General features: G+C 37.8%; 1 protein-coding gene across 2 annotated transcripts; it reads left to right on the top strand.

Moving 5' to 3' along the window:
- The first annotated feature begins 148 nt into the window (after positions 1–148).
- Positions 149–22,668, top strand: PTTG1IP2 (PTTG1IP family member 2). Of its 2 annotated transcripts, none has more exons than XM_021551673.2 (7): positions 149–277; positions 2,323–2,375; positions 4,699–4,807; positions 7,399–7,507; positions 11,041–11,109; positions 15,612–15,658; positions 22,405–22,668. In XM_021551673.2, exons 1-7 carry the CDS (start codon positions 169–171, stop codon positions 22,452–22,454), a joined length of 546 nt encoding a protein of 181 aa, XP_021407348.1. In that variant the 5' UTR covers positions 149–168; the 3' UTR covers positions 22,455–22,668. The 2 variants fall into 2 exon arrangements, with proteins under 2 accessions (XP_021407348.1, XP_021407347.1); XM_021551672.2 differs by having other exon boundaries at positions 11,038–11,109.
- The last annotated feature ends 298 nt before the right edge of the window (positions 22,669–22,966 follow it).

Genomic DNA, 22,966 nt, shown 5'->3' with positions numbered 1-22,966 from the left:
TTCCATAAGCGCAAGGCAGAGCCCGGCCTCCCGTCCCGCCCCGGGAGCGAGGGGCGCGGCCCGGCCGTGTCCCGCCGCTCCCTCAGGGCCGCGCCCCGCCCGGCGCTGGCGGCGGCTGCGCGGGCCGGGCCGGGCCGGGCCGGGCGGGCTGTGCCGGAGCGTCCGGCCATGGAGGCGGCGCGGCGCTGGCCGCTGTGGCTGCCGGGCCTGGCGCTGCTGTGGGGCCGCGCCGCGGCGGGGCTGGAGCAGATCGGCAGCACGGCTCCGCCGGCGCAGGGTAAGGAGGGGCGGCAGCGCGGCGCGGCTCCCTGGGCCGCCCGCTGTCCCGCGGGTGCGGCCCGAGCGGGCGGGCCCGGCCGGGCCGAGGGGCTCGGGCTGGCCCCGAGGCCTGCGAGGCTCGGCGGCGCCCGCAGAGCCCCGGGGAGCCCGGGGCGTGCCGCGGTGCTGTCCCCGGCACAGTCCTGTGGCAGGAGGGAGCGGCCGCTCCCGGCCGAGGGACGCGCTGCTGGCGCTGGGGCTGCCCGCCTGCGGGGCCGCGGGAAAACAGTCACAGAACCGCAGGATGGCGCAGGTTGGAAGGGACCACAGCGGCCTCCTGGTCCAACCTCCCTTGCTCAAGCAGGGTTGTCCTAGGGTACACAGTCGCCAGGGTTTGTTCAGCCCTGGGTGAGGAATGTGTGTTCAACCCTGGCTCGGGAGAAGCTGACGGAGCTGTTCGTCCCTTCCTGTTCTGTGGGAGTAATTTCGCTGCTTTTGGCAGGCAGCTGGTGAAGCTCCGCCTCACATTCAGTTGCCACCAACAGATGTGGCCACAAAGGTGCACCTCAGGTTGGCTGGCATCAAATTTGGGTATCTCAGGTGCATTCTGACACGTATGTCTAGATCCTAGCTAGAGGTGTTTAATTTCCTTTAGGGAAGGGCTTATCCTTGAAAAGGGAGTCTCCAGCTTTTTGAGACAACTAACTTGAAGCAAATTAGCCTTACTAATTCATATTCAGAAAGCTTGTTTGTTTGGGTGTTTAAAATCTCACATTGGAGAGAGATTTTCATTAGTTTTCCAACTATGAAAGCAGTTGGAAAACTAATGAAGTAGTTTTTTAATAAACGTGGTGGTACTTAGTGTTGAAAACTCCTTTTGAAAATTTTTGAGTATAAACCTAGAACAATTTCTGAACCTGCTTCTCATGTTGTTTTTTCAGGAATTGGTATATAGGCCTTACACTTAGGCTGTTAATTGGTACCTGTAACCATTTAATTGTTACCAGATGAACTGGTAAGGGGGTTTTCCATATGTGTATATAAATTAAAGATAAATATACTTGTACATAAATTGCATTTAATGTTAATAATTAGTACCAGAAATATGTAATACTTAATTATGAAAAGAAAACATTGAAATATATAGTTGTCTCACAAGCAAGTAACTCTACCTCAAATTGACAACTTGTTGTGATTTATGCTACATTTGGAGATCTTTTCCCCTTGTATTTGTAATGTAGTGAAACAAGAACAACCTTGTTTCATTAACTGGTATAAAAAGCTATCATAGGCACAACAATTATTAGAATAAAAATCCAGGCTCAGAGTTGGAAAGGAGGTTCCCCCTCATCTTTCAAATAGTTAATCTGGGTCAGGACTATGGCATGTATGTGGTCCTGTGGCCAACAAATTATGTCTGAGTTATGGATGAAAAAGACTGCTCTTAAGATGATAAACATGGGGTACTTCTAAAGAAAGTAAATGTGAACACCAGTAAGTATGTATTTTTCTTAAATTCAGAGAAAATGCATCGTTTGACTTGTCAAGCTTCTGTTAAAGTTTTTATCGAACTCTTGTGTATTAACATTGTGTCCTATGTTTGGAAGTGTTTTTTGTTGTTATTTAAAATAATATTAATTGAAGAGCTTCATCTTTTAAAAACTCTTTTCTCCCAGAAAAAAAGTTAATAACTATGGAAGGGGATAAATCCTAAACAAGGGTCAGCTCTTGCAAAGCTTCTAAAGCTGCACAATATGGAATGTTCCCTAAATTGAAGTAAGTTCTAGAATTTCAGTAGAGATACCTTCTGTGTTGTCCTTAGAGAAAGCAAAAGAGATAAAGGTAAGCTTGAATTGTTCCCCTATGTCTGAGGTTAAACTTAAATGTTTTTTATCTCTGCTGCAATTCTCCTGGAATGGAATTACTGACATTTCATTACTTCAGTCAAAATTATTGCTTGTATCTAGGATTAAGGAAAAAAAAAGGTTAAATGTTATGATAAATGCCTTATGGAATAAAAATAAGTATATAATCTCTATATTTTGGTTTTGTTTGTTTTTTTAGCATGTTCAGCATTTTCCCAGAAGTCCTGTGATGAGTGTCTAGCAAATGTTTCGGTAAGATTTTTAACATCTTTTTTGATTGATAAGAATTTCCACTTAATATGAAATCTAATTGTTAGGCTTTCTTTGACTGTTACTTATTTACGTGATAGAATCAACTGATTGATGTGTTGCTTTCTGTCTGTCACACGTGATGCCAGGGTGCTTTCACTTTGCCAGGGTTGCTCCATGGTTTGGTCACTCAGGGTGTTTCTGTGCTTTGTCTGGAGAGGACAGACCGAATCCAGGCTTCCAGTGCCAGTGTGTGCTCAGGGCTTTTTTAGCTCAGCTGAGCAAGCTCATCTTGCTGCTGCCTCAGACTCATCCTCATTTTGTGGGTAGCACTTTGTTAAGTGTCCATCTAATAAACTCAGGCAGTTAAAATGCCTTGCTTTTCTTGTGTTGTGCTAGGAAAAATGGGAAATTAATGCAAATAAACTGGAAGTGCCTTTCTCTAAAGATGCCCCAAGAAGTGCCTGTAACTGAGGCAGTTTGCCAGTCCCTCTGCTGACTCTGTGTGCTGAAGACTGCCAGGCTAAGCCACTTTTGGTAGCAAAGTGTATTTCCAATGAGATTGCAATAAGGCAGATGTTTAAATGTTAGAATTTATTTCTCCACTCTTTGCTGAAAACTTCTTTAGCTCTGCAATCAGGATTGTAGTAAGCATGCAAAAGTCATTAGTCTGTGCCGAGCAGAAGTGAGGGATTATTTAGATTCAAACTTCACATGTCACTGGAAACAAACATTTCAGAAGTTTTAAAGTTGCGTGTAAATTTCCATTACTAGAAAACTTTTTTGCCCAGGAAGATTGAGAAGTATCTGAATTTACCTGATTGTCTTATTCATATTTTGGCTTTAAGGGAAAAATATTGATTGAATTGTATTGATGATTGTGTATTGTCAGATTCTTTTATCGTTGAGAATGAGACAACTGAAATATTTTCTTGTACTTCAGCCCCTGCTCCAGCCAGTAGCTGTGTCAGGTATTGCCTTTTGGGTTAGACACATTTTCAGTACTCAGATGCAGGAGTCTCCATCAGAGGGATACAGCTGGCCTTTCTGGGCTCCCAGTTGTCACCAGCAGTGTACAGTCATTTCAGTTAGAAGAGACTTCATGAACCACCTAATCCAGCTTCCTACTCAAAACAGGGTCAGCATTATGTTCCGAGTTTAGCGGCGATTTTTATTATGCCCCCTATTAGTTGTTATTTTTGAATTGTTTATTCTTATTAAATATTTGAACCAAAAAAAGCATATTCACATCTAGCATCCATAATTAAAAGGGCACAGTTTTTGCAAAGTGAATTGTCTTTTCTTAGTTTTTTTTTGTTGATGTGTCCTTATGGGTATGTTTAAATTGTACAGTCTACCAACTACAAAATAGTAATATATTCTTCTTGTATCCACAGTTTTTCAAGAAAGCAGCATCTGCTGCAAATGGTTTCCTTTGTATTTAACGTTTTGTAATCCACTGAGAGCAAGATAACAGGCTTTGTGTAATTGAGGATGTATGATAGAGATGTTCTTGATAGTTAGATAAAGCATAGTTCCTGTCTGAGCTCTTTTTATAATGAATCCTAAAAAAACATGTCCTATCAAAGATTTCTACTGCCATTATTCAAAACTATTTCACTGTTTGAGTTGTGTGGTAAATTACTTCTGAGTAAGTATTTATTTTAACAGATGAAAACCAAAACCCAAGCTTGATGCTTAGAGATTACTTTAGAAGCAGAAATGTTTTGCTGGAATTTTATCTATAATACACATAAAAACTTGAAATTTTAAAAATATCTGGATATGTAAGCATGTGCAATTAAGGTACTCAGAGTGCTTTGCAACTCAGACTGGATGAGGCTGTATCATTCACTACCTTGCAGCAAAAGCTCCTGTACACTTATAAGGATTCTTTAATATTTTCTTTTTGTTGATAAGCAAATGCAAGGCTGAAATAAGATTGCAGGTGTATTTTTATTCCTTAAAGATACGAGGTGTTTTAAAATTCTGAACAGTCGGCAGTGTGATTTTGTATTTAGTATTTGTTAATTCCAGTAATTTTGAACCCAAAGCCATTTTACTTTCAAGTATGCAGGGTACCTCAATATGTTCTCAAATATTTTCAGGCTAGTGTTACTTGTAAGTACAAAATGTTCTTATTCATCATTCAGTTTAGGTTTTACTGAGAAATTGCACAAGGACTTCTGTAGGCTTTAGAAGACAAAGCACTTCCATTTCTCCAGTATTGCATTCACATAAGAAATCTGTCTTTGGAGTGGTGTGCTAAATTGTTAACTGTTTTTAAAGATTAATAATTTGGGGTTTTTTTTGTTCTTTTGCACAGTGCCTTTGGTGTTACACCAACAACACATGCATTGATTACCCTGTTAGAAGTATTTTTCCACCATCTTCATTGTGTTCTCTCTCAAATGCTCGATGGGGAGTTTGCTGGAGTAAGTACTAATTTTACTTTTGCTGTAGAGAATTATTTATGAGTATGATAAAAGTAAGCTTGCTCCTGATAATTTATTTGAGCAAGGAGGCAGTGGTTATGATTTGGAGCCATAGCCCCAGTCAGTGTAGGTATGGTGAGGCAATGGCTTTAAAACATTTTTACTTTCTTTAACATTTCTGGAAGTGTTGGATGATTTGTCTAGATCCACAGTTCTATTATATTCCAGTGGCAGTGAACCAATACCGCAGGAATAGAGTCACACAGAAATTTTTAAATTGCTGTTTTTGCTTAACTGAAATAACAGTGTAATCGTTGGGTACCAAAGGCAATGTAGATAAGGTTTAAAAGGAACATGCATTCTGCCACTGTAGGTTGTAATCACGCATGGTGTAATTGTTCTTCGGTTTCCATTTCCTGTGTGTATGTTTTACTACAAAATACATGACTGAGCATGTGCTGCCGTCAGGGTAAAATATTTGGAGCTGTTTTTGTAATAATGTGTGTACAGATCTAGATTCAGACTAGACTGGAACAGAGAACACCTAAGACATTGTAAAGCTTCTTGTGTGAAGCAAGAGTACAGCTTCAGTCCAGCAGAGCAAAGCTTTCTGTGTGTTTGTGCATGGACACCAGGAGGCTAAAGGACAAAACAAGTGGGGGTGAACTGTCAGTGACTATGTTGACTGAAGAAAGTTACCATGCTTAACGCAGAGAGATTTTGCAGTAGTCTAAATTAGGGTAGCAGAAGATTGCTGTTGAAGTGGAGCATGCAAGTTTCTGGACACTACTACTTAATACCTGCTTCAGAGTGACTAGATGAAAAAGTACAGGTGAACTTTATAAATTCTATGTTCATAGTGAAGGGCTTTGTGCTTTGTTTTCTGAGAACAGGCATTTGTGCTTAGACTTTTGTTGGAGTTTTTTAGGGTATGATAAGAATATAATTTCAGTGATAAAACTCACTTTTGAGAAAAATGGGCTTGCAGTGTTGTAGTAAAGGCCCTTATTATGAAATGTTTAGCAGACTTTTTCCTGAAAGTGTGGAGGGTTGACTCCTGCCAGTAGCTGAGCACTCACACACCTGCTTGCTTCCTCACTCTCTACCATGGCCCCAGTGGGATGGAGGAAGAAAAAGGAACAAGAGCAGAAGATGTTCTTGATTGAGATAAAGACAGTTTAAAAAGGGAAGGAAAAAACGAAATTTTTTTTTAGCACCCCCTTCTAGGCAGACTGATGCTCAGCCAGTCCCCGAACAATAAATTCCCATTGGAATTGACTTTCCCCTTGGAAGCCAGAGCTGGCCTCCACTTACTTGTCCTTTACCTTAGATATTTTATCTGACCATGACACCGTATCTGGTGGCTAGTTTGGGTCAAGTATTCTCTCATCATCCCCTCTTGACCCCTCTCACTTTCTTGCCTGTGTCCAACCCTGCTCACTGCAGGGAACAGAGGGAAGGGGGTAGGGGGGAGGTGGGAAAATGTTTTGGTGCTGTTCAAGCTTGTTCAGCAGCAGCCAAAACATTGATGTGTTTCCAGCATGTTTGAGCCAGAAATCCAAAACACAGCTCAAATGAGCTACTATGAAATAAGTTTACACTCTCACACTGAGTAGAGAAACACATCCTTTTCTACTGATACTAAGGATGGTCTTGACAGTTTACTGCTGCTGTGGAAATGGCTTCTATCTTGTGCACCATTTGAGTTTCTAGCTTGATTGTAGCTTAAACACAGAATGAAAACTTCATAATGGAGCACGTTCTCAGCAAAAAGAAGTAAAAGAAGGAAAAAAACCCCAAACCAAAACAACAACAAAAACACCTTCAAACATGCATTTCCTTAATATGTTTTTCACAAATTACAGGCAGCAACATGCAATAGGGTTATATGGTCTTATTGAGACCCCTACAAACACAGCAGGAAAATTAATTAACTTGTGAAGGTGGTGGTGATGGGTTTTTTCTTTGAGCAAATAAAATTAAGAGATGAATGTTGTTCACTGTTGCTGAAAATGAAGGTGAATAGTGCAGCTTTCAAAGTAAAAAACAAATGGCTGGCTTCCAGTTACAATTTTATATGAATTACATGTGTTGACAGATTATTAACCAGAGTGAACAACAGTGTAATACAAAATAGTTTGATTGTGTTGGGTGTTTTCATGAATAGTAGGCAGATGAAGTAGGTTCTGTTGCCAGGAATATAGCCTGAAAACTGACAGTCTTTCCCTGCACTTTATTAGGTCCAAAAAAACCCTTTTTTGCTTCAATTAAATAGTATACTTTGAAAAAATTAAATTTTGTTTAAAAAATCTTTTTTGAAGAAAATTGCTTTACTGGATGAATATGTTTATTTGTAACTTGTAGAGAAGTATCATAATGAAAAATATGCTTTTACTTAATGACTGTTCAGTGATGATTATGCATAATTGCAAAGTTTGAATGTGGTATACTGCATTTTATCTGGCGTAGTGGAACAGAATCATGTTTTGCATATAGGGATGGATAAATGTCTGGGAAGGAAGGGTAGAGTTTTTAGAAAGAGAAATATTACTAATGGAGTCTAACAAGTTGAATATATTCATGTTTTTCAGTAAACTTTGAGGCTTTAATTATTGCTATGGCTGTGGTAGCTGGGCTCATTCTGGTGTCCATAACAGTCTGTTGCTGTTACTGCTGTTACTGCAGAAGGCCTTCCAGGAGGTAAACACATGTATTTGTTTTCTTTACTAACACTGGGTCCTGGTCTTCTTCCCTATCTACCTGCAATTTTTACTCTCCAGTATTCTAAGAATATTTTCATTTGGAAGCAGTTTTGGTCACTTTGCTTTATTTGTTTGAGGAAGACAAGAAGATAAGAGATATTTAGTGTAGTATGACACTGGAAATAATGAATGGAATGACACTGAAGTGATTTTTCTAGTGGTAACAGCACTGATTTGCCTGACTTCAGGCAAGCTGTTGCTTTATACTTCTTTGTTTTACCCTTTCTTATTAACATTGGACATGAAATCTTTAAATGACCAAATAAATCCTTGCTTCTTCTGAAAATGGTGTAAATAATTTATTTCAAGGCAAGCTCATGGTACAGCCAAGAGGGACCAGGTGAGTAGAAAGTAACTGAGCAACAATGTCCTATATGACACTTGGTATCCATCTTTCAGAATTGCTCTAGGATCTGTCAGCAGTCAGTATATAAGGGATTAACTTTCTTTGCCGATTCAGAAAGACAATCTATGTGTAAGATAATACTTCTTTGCTCTGAGATGCTAAGAATAATTTACTTATTTGCAAGGAAAATAGTACTGCAAAAATTAAATGTTCTTGGGATCTTGAAGAACTTGTAATATTTTTTTTTTAACTGGCTTCTCTGAGTAACTGATATTCATAAAAGGAGGGAAGTAGTTGATGAGCAGCTAAAATAGGTGCGTCAATACTGGTGTGTGAAGTGGGACAGTACAACATACTTCCCTTTATCACTCAAGTTTTAAAAGCTTTCTGGACAGTGTAATTTCAGCTAGCTCTGTTCTTTTTTTCTTTCAAAGCTTTCTGTACAAATAAAATGGGGGCTTTATTTATTGGTCTGAAATGATTTCTATACTTTTTTAAATACCTTTGACTCATTGTTCCTGTTTGAGGTTTAGTTTTGGGTTTTTTAAAAGAGCTTATGTAACTGTACATTGTTTAGTGCTGACCTTAAAGCCAGAGAAATACAGTACATCTGTGGCTTTTAAAGAAATATGAAAATAATTGTAAATAACATCTCATTCCTTTCTTTCTTCCCTGAGAAAGAAGCAGGTATCTGTTCTGTTGGTACGCTGGTATTCCAAATCTGCCCTAGTGCAAAAACGAATACTCTTTAGCCCTGTGCTGATAAGCCCTGAAGATGTGAAGAACAGGTTTAGATCTTACATAAGATCTGCCAGTATCTTCTGCAGAACAACTTAGTAGGTCCCTGTAGCTGACATGTCAGCAAATAAAGCCTGAATCCTGTGAAAATAGACATTTGTGCTACACTTCAGTTTTGGTAGCTAAGTTGTCAATCAGTACTGTAACATCTAATTCTAAAAATAGAGGATTAGTTGAGAATCATCTTATGCCAAGACTCCAAAGGTGTCAAGCTTAATCTTGTGACCCTTAGAGGATTTAAAGGTCTTGTCAATCTGGTGTCCAGCTTGTTTCAGGAGGAATCAGAATGTGTTATTACACTGAAGCCTGGTACATTATTGGCTTTAAGCCTGCTGATTCTCAGCAGGAATTCTTTTGCTCTTGTCTTCCTTATTTCTGGGGACTCATTTTCCATAAAATAATTTTTTTTTTTTTGTGGATAGGAGGAAGGAAAGGTTGTGGAAATGTAATACTAGATCTGTGTAACTGGTTCTATTTTAAGGTTATCATCTGAACTCTGAGTTGTAACTTTGTTTTCTTTGTTTTGCAGAAGTATCAGTGTTTCTTTAGGAAATTCTTAAGCTGTGGTGTTTAAGTGTTTGAGAAGCCTGAACTTACCTTTTGCTTGAACACAGAGCATACTTAAGTTCATTAACCCCCATATCAGTAATGTAGTTACTACAGTAACTATAGGATAGGATAGGATAGTATCTATCCTATCACAGGAATTCTAGGAATATTGGTACATAGTGTTTATTTTTATCCTCTGTTTCTGGACTTCTTAGAGTCTGGTTCCTTGTGACAGTTTCATGAACAGCTATTATTCATGAAACTCTACTAAATAGACTCTTGTGAACTTCTGTTATCAATCACTTCTTATACAAATAAAAACATGTTTTCAACCATGTTTTTATTTGTATAATCTCAAACTTTCTGAATTTGGAAGGACAATTCCAAGTATCCAGAAATCAGAAAATACTTAATGATGTTTAATTACAGGGAAGAAATTTATTTTCTGAATCATGCACCAATATTTTATTTATTTGATGTTTTCATATTTTGCAACACAAATTGTGAAGATTATTGTATAGTTATAAGACATAGTCTCTCCAGTAAAGCAGTCTTACAGAAGAGTGCCCAAGAATGGGAGCTTCTAGTCATGCTGGACATGCTGATGTGGATAATTGATTAGATTTCCAAAAGGGTAACATTGTTTTTAAATTAAAGTGACCTTGTTATGTTTGTTTCCTACTCCCCTAATATTTTATAATTCTTTAGGTGGAAAAAGCTGGAACTAAGAACTTTGTTTCTGAAACATTACATGGGTTCTTAAGTACTGGCTTGTATTGAAATAACTAAAGTGTTGAGAGATAGATGGACCATTTGAGCACATGAAGGAATTGAGTTCATATTTCCAGAGCTGAATGTGTCTGAATTTTGTGTATTAAAGCATTTGACATACTGTAATTAACCACTGGATGTCACTCTTGCTTAACTTAGATGTTGGTGGCTGCAGATGAGTGGTAATGCTGCTCAGGTGTATTAATATTGTAAATACTCATCTCAGACATCTTCAGAACAGTATTCACTTTTGGAAGATGATTAGCACCTGGGCAAGCATGGCAGTTGTCCATTTACTAATCCTGAAGAATCATCATAAATTCTATCAGGGAAGAACTAACAGAAAAATTATTTGACATTTGCTTTAGAGTCCTACAAGTCTTTTACAGTCTGTTTAATGGTTAAGTGAAACTAAGCTTTCTTCAAGGCAGGACACAAAGCTAAAGGGCAGCAGATAATTCAGTAGAGCATATCTGCACATGCGCAGCTCAGATGTATTGTGTAGGTTCAGCATTTCCCAGAATCACACAGCTGATGCTCAGGTAAATCCTTGCTCATTCCAGAATTGACTCATTTCCAGGGGGCAGCTTGAGATTGGATAGTAATGGTTGTTGGAAAGATAAATTGTTCTGGCATCAAAGGCTTATGAACCATCAGTCTTCTTCTAAAGGACAACAATGGACTTAACTGTGTACATGCAGAACACTTGACTCTTAAATGGGGTGTGACACATGGGGAAAAGGGCAGTTGGAATCCTGCTTCAGGAACAGTCTGCATCCTCTTCGTATGAAGCTGTAAATAGTTCTGTGGAGGCTGAAGGGCATATTACTGCAATGAGTAGAGCATTAGAATATTATAAAATGTGAAACGATAATTACACAAACTTGTAAATTATACTTACTCAGCTGTGAAATTTTACATGGCTATGAAGTAGTAAATAGTGATAGCTTAGCAATAAAGTTGCTTTATCCTCCTCTTATGCTTTCCTTCCCTCATTTTTCTAGCAGACTACTAGAGGAAGAAGAGGAGCAGCTAGCTAGGAAGAGAGAGGAACGAAGGCTGCAGTCTCTTCAGAGGTAAGTCTTGACAGCTTGATAGATAGCTATACACTTCCTGATGATGTAGGAGTATTCTGCCTTTCTGAGAAATACATGGAGTACTAAACAAAGAGGCATTGTGATGTTAGGCATGACAGTTTCAGGTTTTTTACAAAACAGAGCTTTATTATGAGATTGATGAACCTGATTAGGAGCTGTATTGCTGGAAATGAACAGAGAGCAAACAAGTTGATGCTCAGTGTGGCAGGTACCATGAGTGCTTTGTGCATCATTGTGAGGTAAGGACAAACATTATCCAAGAAGAGTACAGATGCAAATTTGCTTTCATAAACATCTGAATTTGTGAGCTGAAAGTGTCAGACTTGAATGTGCATGGAAGGGTAAGAAATAGGTGTTCAATTCAGGAAGTATGCTCACACAATTTGTCAGATAAGTTATGTTGAATATTTGCAATGGATCAGTAAAAAGGGGAATTCTCTATTTGTTAATCCAGTTATAACTAGTCACAGCACAGTAGGCTGAGTGCTACTATGAACATGATGTTTCTGCTATAATGCTTTTGTTTTTTTCAAAAGAGGAGGGACCCAGTGAGGAATATCAGCATTTTTTTTATATGCCAAAACCATGTGACTTGTGGTGAAATGTACATCCTTAATTATGTTGCTTTGTTCAGTTAAGACAGCACTTAGCTGTGTTTGTTATAAAGCAAAGATTTCTGACTACATGCATAATGGGATGATTGTGTTCTGTAACCTTTCCACTGTGATTTGTGTATCAGCTTTAAATTCTCAGTACAGTTAATCTGTAGGAAGTCTGATGCTTCTGGAATGTAATGTGTGGTGTGCACACACGCAAAGCAAGTGGTGTTGCACCAGGCAATTAGCAACTTAGAGCTAATATCAGCTCCATTCTTGAATTTAGCCTAGGAACAAAGATCACTGGGAGCAGGCTGCTCTGCCAGAATGATTCCTGCAGCCTTATTTAGAGCAGCATTTCTCTTTCCCAGCTTGTCTCAGGAGTGTCTGTGAAACAGAAACTGCCTTAATTGCAGGAGAGAGCTTAGCGGCAGCCCTGGGGTGTTTCCATGTTCTGAACACGCATACCAATTGTGTGTGTGGCTGGGGGTCATGGGAAAACACAAGGAGTAAGCCACTTCCAGCACCTGGGGCACCTTACCCTATCCACTGCTTACTTCCTCCAAGACCTTTGGAGAATGAATTGCTACTAGCAGGCTGTGGAACAAATTAATATTCTCAACAGCCCATTTTTGCCAAGCAACCTGCAGAGGAAAACACTGCCTTGTACTGTGTAGTCCTTCCTTTCTACTGTGAAGTTTTCACATAGTTAATGAAAATTGCTGAATAAATATGGGAGAAAAATAGGCACAGCATTGACCTTCTGTCTGTCTGGTTTTGTTTTTTTCTTGTCATCTTACATGTTGTTTGTTTTTTCTGTGGGATACAGCTACTTCAAATACAGCTTATATCAGCTCATATATGATTCATACCAGTTGGCAATGGAAGGTGAACAGACTAGCCTGAGCTTCCTTTTATGATTACTTAGTGAATGGTAAAAACATAGCAAGGAAGCTCAAGTTCCATAGTGATCCATGGAGATATTTTCTGTGGAAGGTTTAAGATGATTGCAGCCCCTAGTATTTTCTGTCTTTCAGGTACACTGTAAAAGTCTGCTTTTTAAGTTTAATACTTGTTTGCATTAGAATTCAGTTAATTATGGATACTTTAGTGTCTCTTTGGAAGATGCCTGTTAAAATGAAAAGAAGGGTTATTATGTTGACTCTCTGCTTATCTACACAAGGCTGAAAGTAGCTGTCAGTTTATTGAGAGGGTTGAAAATCACTGGTGATATTTTGAGTTTGCATTTATAGTGAGGGGCATAAAGAGAAGGATGTCTGATGTTCAATTTTTGACTTAAAACAGGTATCTTATTGCAAAAGTTTTAGCCCTTTATTTGACTTCATCATCTCTAACATGAAAAATTATTTTTCAGTATGGCATTGAGTAGTGTCTTTTTGTATACACTTGATTCTTTACAGTTTCAAATACATGGTATATGTATAGGTTAGATTTATATAGTTTATAAATCATTATTTATTTTAGAAGTTTAAAGACAAATGCTAAGCAATAAGATCTAGTGTCAAGTATAAATTGATAGTAAGGGAGAACAAGGAGAAAGGCCAGGGAAAGAAAGGATGGCAGTTTGTGAAGAACTGAGTATGGAAGATTATAATGGGAATTGTTAGTATTGAGAAAAATACTTCCTCACCTTATGGCAGTGGGGACAACTTGCATGAGAAGCCAAGACTTTAGCATGTATAAGATGGAGTAATAGCAGTAGTGTTAAGAAACAGAACCAACTCAGAAGACTAAAGTGACTTGAGCTGATTATCATGTGAGACGTGGGTGGTACAGTAATTCTGAGTGGCAGATTCAGGGACTGCCTGTTCAGAGCTGTGTCTGGTTCTTCTGGGTTGATGTGTACCTAAGCCTTATTTACTGAGCAAGGATTTAGTCATGGGTGAAGTGATGCCGTTGTGGCTGCCTGTCAGAGTTTGAATGTTTCACTGGTATTAATGGTTTTACCCTTCAATCTTAATTAGCTGTTTGGTGGTTTGTTTTGAATAGCCTAGGGAAGTATCCTAAAGCCTTTCTGAGGTTTAAAGCCTACACAGCTTGATTTTTGCACCATCCCCTTCTTAAGCAGGTGATTTCTGAATTCAGAACTGATTCACACTGGCTGCTGAAATACTGAGGTTTCAATAACTGAAACCTGCAGCAACGAGTCTTCATTACTTCAGAAAGGATATGCAAAACAAGGAAGAAATGCCATTAGTACCACCAGTAATAAACCTGGTTTAAACTCACATGAAAACTATACAGTAGAAGGATTTTGCTTTATATTGGAGAAGGCTGCTTTAAGCAGAATCTCTCTATTCTCTTCCCGAGATCCCTTGCCCCATATATCTTCCTTTTATGTACCACAGAAAGTAGAAATCCTGTTGTCAGGTTACCTTCAGTGGATAAATTTGTCTCCTCTTTTCTCTGTTCTCTTCAATGTCTCAATCCGGACTTTCTTCTTCTACATGAATTTCATTACCCTGATTCTCCAGCTTCTGTTACTGCATTTTGGCCAGGTTGCTTTGTTTACTGTTCTGCCTGGGCCTAATAATGCAGAGAGATGTAAGGGACGTGGGTATCTCTGGGAAAGAGTAGTGGAAGGTTTTGAGTCTGTCTTGTTTGGTTTTTCTCATTGTGCTTTATCTACATGCTTTTCCAGAAGTGTAATTGCTGGAAAAGGCCACTCCAACCCTCAGCTCTCTAGGAAGCAGGATAATTGGTTCTGAGGACACACAGGATCTGATTAGCAGTAGGAATTGTTTGGAGGTGGAATATGCATAGGGCAGATGGGATCTTTGGTGAATTAAGCTGTCAGTGCTTAACAGCTTTCTGCTGAATACGTGCAAATTGGAATCCAGCAGAAGTCGCAACTTGTCTAACTGGGTTAAATTTTGACAGAGGGTAGCAAAAAGTGTATTTTTAATTTTTTTTTTTTTTAAATTTTTGTTAGAGGAACTTCTTTTTGCAAAAATTTTTGGTTTTTCCTCAAGGTATATAGATTCTGTCTCATACTGATGAAGCAGTTGTATAGGAGCTTTTATGTTTCTTTTTTAAAATAAGCAAAATAGATCCTTCCTTTGTAATATAGGAAAACTATCTGAGAAAAAATGAATTTTTTTCCATTTAAACATCTTTCATTTTTTCCCCCTTCACCTTTGCAAAAGGGAAGGAGAAATCAACTCATCAGACAGTTGGTTTATGTGAATAATTTCAGTTTGGCAGTACTAGGTACAGCTTTAAAAATGATCTTATGGTCAGACAACATAAAAACCAATTTATATTTAGCACAATATTTTAATTTATTCTCTGCATGGTTGCCATGCTGGATTTTAGAAAGCAGTAGTTTTCACTTACACTTGCTGTGCATCTTAAGCAAAATAGTAATACACCTTTTTATCCTTTTAGAATTATTATATTGAATTAGTATTCCAGAGTATGTTCTGTGCAAAGCTAAATTTTACAACTGTGCTCCCTGCTGGAAAGCATTAAGGAGTGCTCCAGTGTAGTGTAGTGCCTTGTTTCTTATGTATAGATTAACACCTCAGTCTGTGAATGTGTGCATGTGTGGACATAGTTCTTTTATATAGGAAAGTATTTCTTATTATTGTAATACATCCTATGTTTGCACTATCAATTAGTAAGAATTTATGGTACGTCTTCCAGGTACAGTGTGTAATACATAGTCTGTACATACAGATGAAGTGTAAATAGAAAGATAACATATATATATATATATATAACTACTAAGTGTAATTTTTTTTTTAATTGTAATGTAATTACTAATACTAATGTAAAAATGCTAATGTCCTTTTTGGATATAATTATATTTGCTTACAGCTCAAAAGAGTCGAAATGTTTTACTGATGTCTTTATTTCTTGTAGGAAACATGAAAGAAAACTGAAGCATGATGAAATACGTAAGAAATACGGTATGTGCCATCTTGTTTTGATATTATGCCTAAGTTGATTCCTTTTCCCTAATGATTGTTAAAATTCACAGCAGAAATAAGCTGCTTTATGAGCATCAGAAGTAGCCAAGCCCAGTTTTCTGCTGATGTTTGTCTTCTGACACCTGATCTCAGCACGCTTATGCTCCTGTTCTCTTCCTACACTGACTGGCCAACTGGGCAAGAAGAACAGTGTGTTTGGGATGGGCACTTAAATATATTGATGAGAATAAGTGGTTTATCCTGTCTGTTCCTAAGTAAGAAGACTGAGTTTCGGGTTTTTTTTGTTTCTGAATGTGATAAATCAACCTACTTGAACTTTGCTACTGGAGTCAAGGCTATTGAAGGAGGAGAGACTGACTAGTAGATAGTAAGCTTTTTAAACCAAACTTTAAAAAGAAGGGTGGTGGATGCAACGTAATGTAGGGATAAAATTTATTTTGTTTGTTTTTAAGTGAGCTGTGGTCCAGTTGTAGAAGACTGTCACAAGACTGTAGAACCTGCTGTGTTGTGTAGGAGGCTCTTATTATATAGGCTTGTCAGTGCTTCCATTTTTCATTTGATTTGTTCATAGGGTTAATACTATTGTGTATTCAGAGACAGATCTGCTAAAACTGCTGCATTTTTTTATTATGCAAATTGCACTGATGTCAGAGAAGGTGTTTCTAGAGGTCTGAACAGCACTCAAGCTGTTAATTTTCATCCTCTTGTTAAACTGATTGGCAGAGTCTAGGAATGCCTTCATGAATCTGCAGTCTGCCCTTTGCCTGATGCAGAAGTGATACAGACAAACTCTGTAGGGAATTGTCTGCAGAGAATTCTGGAGAACGTTTGTAAAAGAATGATCCTTGCAGGAATGGAGGAATACTACACTGTGAAGCTTGAGCTACTGAAAGAAGACTGTTGTAGAAACTGGAAGTATTTTTTGTTAAACATCAGTCAGGGAAGTTGTTCTGTGGTATTTTACAGGATAATTAACCCTGTATTTCAACCACAGTTCAGTTTCAAGAGTTGCTTGAGTGAATGGCAGTAGTAATCCAGATGTTAAAAAGGCAAACAAAATCCAAGCACAACATAAAACAATACAGGCTTTTTGTGATTGTTTCTCCTTAGAAGAGACCTCACAGTCAATCTCAGCAAGTTTGAATTATTGGGAAAGATCTGGTGAAGAGCTTAGGGCAATGGCTATGTCCCCACAATAACTTGCAGCACTCAGTGCAGATGGACCTTTGCATTTCCTGGATGCTCCAAGATGCAGGTCCTGGGTGCTGAATCTCAGTTCCCATACCAGAACCCTGCACTGGAGTTCAGTGATGTGAAAGCTGCATTCAGTTATATTCTGCTTGTGAAACCAGTTCACTTGTCTCTGCATGGCCCTACATTTTACTGAGGACAGTTGTCTGTTCAGTGCTTAACTTTCAGACCTTTGTGCAGTGCTTTTCTGGATCTTGTTGAAGTACTTGAGTTTCCTGAAATTTAAAACTGTATAATGCAATTTCCTTGGATATGGACATCAAATTCATTAAATCAAATATTGTTTGTAGCTATACTGTCCACAGTATAGGAGAGCTAGTGTCATTTTGCCTCCACTATCAATGAGTTAATGAGAAACAAGTTTGTACGTTCATTGTGTTAATGAAAAGTGTTCTTTCTTGTAAGAAATCAGACATACTCACTTCTTCATGCACTTAGGTTTTGCAATTCAGATTGCCTGCACAAGATTGCAATTGTACTATAAAACTTAAATTTTATTAGCAAGCTTCTATATAAAGTGTATTGACAGATTTGCTGTATTGCCTAAACAAGGATTAATTTATATTATCAGATATATCAATTTGAGGCCTGAAATTACGTGGTTAATTTTTGTTTAAAAAAAAATTAACTCTCACATAACATAATTAAAGGATGCATGTAACTGAGGAAAAAGTTAAACACAAAATATGTATAAATTTTGAAATTCATAAATATAATTGCTGTTGAATATAAGGGTTGCATTCTGATAATATACAAACAAATGGTGGTGAGAATAATTCTGTGAGACGTGGATTTTCTGTCCAGATTTTTTTATTATCTAGAAAATACAGATGCTAGCATATGAAACATAATCTAATAAAAATTGCTGCAAATAATTAGGGAGGCACTAGATTATTTTGCACTCTTACACACTGCAGAGAGGATTCCCAGTTAAGTAGGCATGGATGAGTGGCAGAATGACAATGACTTTGTTAACCTGACTGTACATAAAGATGATGATGCCCGAAATTTCAGTATTTGGTTGGCTTTAAGGGAATGCTTTTTCTCATTTCATCCCCAGCTTTCCATACCCCATTTAAATGGTAATTACACATTTATGATGCACTGCAGGTGTCACTCTTGCCACAATCCTTTGGGAGCATTGGAAGCAATAGAGAGCTTTAGCAACCAGGAGTATGCATTTTCAATTGTTTCTTTGTTACACAAGTTGATAGTATTTTTCATTTGCTCACATATATGAATGCAATATGATTACACAAATTATATGTTGTCTCTTAGGAAAAATTTAAAGTAGAATTCAGAGTACTTTGCAGCTTGTGTAGTACACAAAGGAACTACAATTTAATTCCTGCTGCATTTGCTTCTATTGTGTGTTCAGTATAGCATTAGTGAGAAGCTGCTTTATTATTTATTTATTTGAGCATTTTGCCAAGTATTAGTGGAAGGATTTTTTCATTTAATTTTTGCAAAGTGATTATTACTTCATTTCTTTAGTTCTGCAAGGGTTTTGATTAGCTATTTTAATGATACATAATCCTCTCTTGTTTATTTTATATGAGACATTGGTTTTTATATTCAGTAGTTTATGACAGTAACTGTGTCTTCTGTTCAAGGTAGATACTTTGCCTTGACCTTCTTTAGTGTTCTGAATGCAAGGCAGGAGAACCTTGCATTGCCAAACACTGAAAGCTATTTAGTTTGTTAAGAATACAGTTGTTAATATGGAGGGCTAGAAATAAAGAGGAAAAGTTTAGTAAGGGGTGAAGACATGCAGTAAGCTGGGTTGTTTTTTTGTTTTGTTTTCAACTACACACAGTCTCTTCTGAGTATTTCACTTGTTAATTCTGTTTTTGGGCAGCATTGGTACATGATGAGAGTCACATCTCAATGACTGGGGACATGCATAGTTAGTATGCAATATAAATGAATATGCTGGAAAGAGGTATTAATTTCTTTTGACCATTGATTTCTCATTTCATTTTTACTAAGATTCTTCATTATTTCCTATAAACTCATGAAAGATACGTGACTACCATACCTTTCAAATTTTTGAGTGTTTCATAGATACTGCGAAGTAGGTCAAATACTAACCTCAAAATGAGGGTAAATGGAAGTAAGAACTTTTAAGTGACCTGTATGCCAATATTCAAGTTCACCAGTGGCACATAATGGACTTGATTGCAAACAAGGCTCCTGAAGATGCAAACATCTGGTTTCTCTGAACCCCTGAGGGTAAATGACAGCTTGGGTGGTGTCTCTCTTGTCTGACAGAAACAGTCGAGACACAGCTCCTGTCTGGTTCCAGGCAGTGCGAGAGCTTCAGCTGAGCCAGATGTGCTGCCCCATTAGCATGGGCTGCCAGCTCCTTGGAGTGGCACTGGCAGAGCAGTTGTGGCAGCTGACAGAAGTTTTTTGTCATGCTCCTTTTTTTTGTATGTCTCTCCATATAATTTTTGTCCACTTACTGGAGCCTGATACTTCTTCAGTAAGAGTTGGTGCAAGTGATGAGCTGCTGTCTCACTCCTCTTACTTAATGTAATCTTATGATGTGATTAAAATGCTGAGGGTAAAATAAATTTAAATGCTGGGTGCAGGCTTGAGAGCAAGGCTGAAAGCAAAGTGTATCAGGTATTGTAACCTCTGATTATCCTTATTTGGAAGGAGGGCTTGCCATTTCTCTTGGAGTCCCTTTCTCCTGGGACATGAATTTCTGAAGTCAGAGCCAATAATATTCACACTGGATTGACCCATCATTCTTAAAGCCTGTTAAGTTTCAGTATTCTGTGATGAAACAGATGAGAGTACTTTAAGGTAGACATACTAATGCCTGATTGGTGGTGATTAGATCTGTTCATTCCTAAACATAATTCAGTAAAATTAAAGCAAGTACTACTGGGTATGGCATATGCAGTGAGGAGTAAAAATGACACATTCACTTGAAATATGAGATTTAGTTTTCTAAAATGGCTTTTAGCTGAGTGCTTTGGGGCAGGAGAAGAGAAAAGTATATTCAGTCTTCAGAATGATGTAGGAAAGGTTTATCAGGACTCTTACACAGTCCTCTGGATAATTTGAAATTGGCATTACTGGATGTAGAAAATCTTTTCCATTGTGTTTCAGCTGTTTAAGCTGTAAAGAACAGAATCTAGTGTTTTACTGTGCTAGTTTCAGACCTATGAAGTATTGAGTATGTGTCCTGAATGAAATATCAAAAAAATATAATAAGCACTTGTCAGACTCTACAGAGAAAAGTCTGCAGGCCATGTTCATTTTGTCAGGGAATATGGTACCACCTCTTGCCACTTCATGGAAAGCTTTTTGAAGTTAGGTGCATTTATTTGTAAATGGATCTTAATGAGTGCAGAGAGTTTAAGCAATGGCAATTGTAATAATAGTGGTAATTTCTAGTATTGATGCTGATTTTTGGTAAATGTTGTGGAAATGTGTTTTGTGTTTCAAAGGGGTGAAATACAGGAGTACTGCATTTTTTTTTAAATTGGACTCCTCAGTTGTGTTTCAGGTAACTGATTGTATTAGGAGCTGTATATCCTAACTGCCAAAGTATTAACAAGTCTGGAGGAAGGATGGGGGTGTTGATGAACTGGGAGCAAAAGAAATGTTTCTTCTCTCTTTGGGTTGGGGTTAAATTCATGCAGGAATATTGCCTGAAGGCACTGAAGGTTGAATTGCAGGCCAAGGATAAGAGACAATTTTTTATTGTGTATTAGTTTACTTGACCGCTAGAAAAGGCAGAGTGGACATCACAGCTGCTTGTTTAAATGCATGAAAGGTAATACTAAAATCTGAGAAGTAACCACTTTTTAGAAGTTTAAAAAGACAAAAAATTCAAAATCTGAAAATATTGTATAATAATTTCCACAGTTATATCATCTAAGCATATCCTTATTAAACAAATCTTTACATTTTTATTTTATTTACTTTCAAAAACAATTATGGAAATGGATAGTTCCTCTGATACAAGGTACCACACCAGGTAAATAGACTATATATTATGTTACCTGGCTGAAGCTTTATAAATGTTACTGACTTACTCCTTGGACAAGTAAGGGTCATATATATGAGGGATAGTTTTGATATTAATGTTTTACAGATTGACTACTTGTAGTCTTGTTTATTTGAGTTATTATAGGACTTTTCATATTTATTCTTGATTCCAAATATTTACTGTTCCCTATCAGGTAGTTAGTAGCAGTAACTGATACAGTAATCAGCCCTGAGCAATTGTGCTGCTTGACTGGCATCTTAAAATAACCTGGCAGTTCAAATGAAGCTCACCAACTGCACAAGGTAGGCAATAGTGTAGTCTGCCTACAGCACCATTAGGTTTTGACTTCCAGATGAAACAGTGAATATATCAATATTCAGTATTTGTGTGCAGGTACATGTGGAAAGAGGTATGGTGTGAAAAAGACTGAGACGCCTTCTTACAAGATTTGGCAGTGACTAGAAATATTTTTTTTTTCATTATTGTGAATCTGAACATTTTGAGTTGGAGTTGCTCGACTGCACTTCATACTGTCTCCAGGCCTGGACAAATGAGCTACAGAAGAGTCCTTGTCAGACATCAGTATAAAAATCTTGGCAGAAAAAATAGCAATAGTGTTCTATCCTTTCACAGCATAAGGTCAGCCTCTGGACTCGTACAGGACTCCTTTATTTTAAGTCTTCTGCCTACCCCAGGTTTAAAGTGTGGTTTAAAGTCTCTTTGAAGTAATTTCTGTGTGGAACAGTGATTGCTCAGCTAACCTATACAGAGGATGCTCTGCATATCCAGGCACTCAGCATAATTGGATGGCTTTGCAGGGCTTTCTGTGACAGTATTCTAGTATAAAGTCATTAAGAATCTTTGTGAGGGAAACACTATCTTGGATTAAGTGATGGTGTCGTTCTGGTCCCTGGAGGTTTTAGTGCACATAAGAAGTGATCTTCATTTTTTCTTAGAGATTATTGTCCTGTTGCAGAAAAGCTGTAAGTGGCTGAATGTGACAGATGGTTGGGTATAATTGAAGTAGAGCTAAGTCAAAGTAGCAACATCTTACATTTTAAAAGGATGATGATCTTATAGTCACTTGCATTTATAAACTGGCCACTTGGAATCTGTTCTTCTTGAGACATCTCTATACTTATATTTTTGTCAACTTGACTCTCACAAGTGCATTTTTTGGAGTTTACCTCACAGATGAGAAATGTTCTTTCCATAATAATTTTTCATAGGGAAATGTTCTCTCCCTGCTAAATCATGAAATACTTATTCATGATTACTGTGTGAGAAATAAGAGTGCTTAAGAACACTTCCAATTTATTATAATCCTTGACTGCCTGGGTAATGGAGCAACTATTACAAGAATTGCCTTTTGGATTTGTTACATGCAGTACCAATAGCAGTAAAGTGAGTAACTCAGAGTTTTTCTGTAAAAAGAAAATTATAACTGTAGTCCCATTTTGTTTTACAGGTCTTCTCCAGGATTCTGATAACCCCTACAGCAGATTTGAGAATGAATAAAGATGAGAACCTTCCACAAGAGCTGTAACTCCAGAATCCAGGAAGACAGTTTGTGTTCATTAGCCCTTTTGCTCTTTCCCTTCTGTTTATTTCTCTCCAAAGTGTTTTTTTCCTGGTTGTAAAACTAGAAGCAGCTTTTTGAAATAACATGTTTCTATCTCCTACGTGTATGGAAATAATTTTCCATAAATGTTTTTCATTGTTGAAATGTTCACTGAAGTTGGTTTGTTTCCTCTTCTTAAAATCTATATTTTATTACTTGATTCAGATGGTTAATAGTCACAATAGTGTGATTTTGAATTCAGTCTTAACTGCTACTTAAAGCAGTTGTTCTCATGTTCCTAAATAGACAGATTTATGTATATATATATAACAAAAAGCAACATGGAAGCACAGCTCCACATAGCAGAAATAGTTGATGAAAAATACATCACGCACATTCTTGTTGGTGGAGGTTTTTTTGCCTGGAAAAGCATCTTCCAAGAGTGTAATGTGTCAGGGTTGACATAGAG

Source organism: Lonchura striata, chromosome 1 (assembly GCF_046129695.1).
Source record: "Lonchura striata isolate bLonStr1 chromosome 1, bLonStr1.mat, whole genome shotgun sequence".
Classification (NCBI taxonomy): Eukaryota; Metazoa; Chordata; class Aves; order Passeriformes; family Estrildidae; genus Lonchura; species Lonchura striata.
Note: the sequence above shows the minus strand (reverse complement) of the source record. Positions and strands in the feature narration are given on the sequence as shown.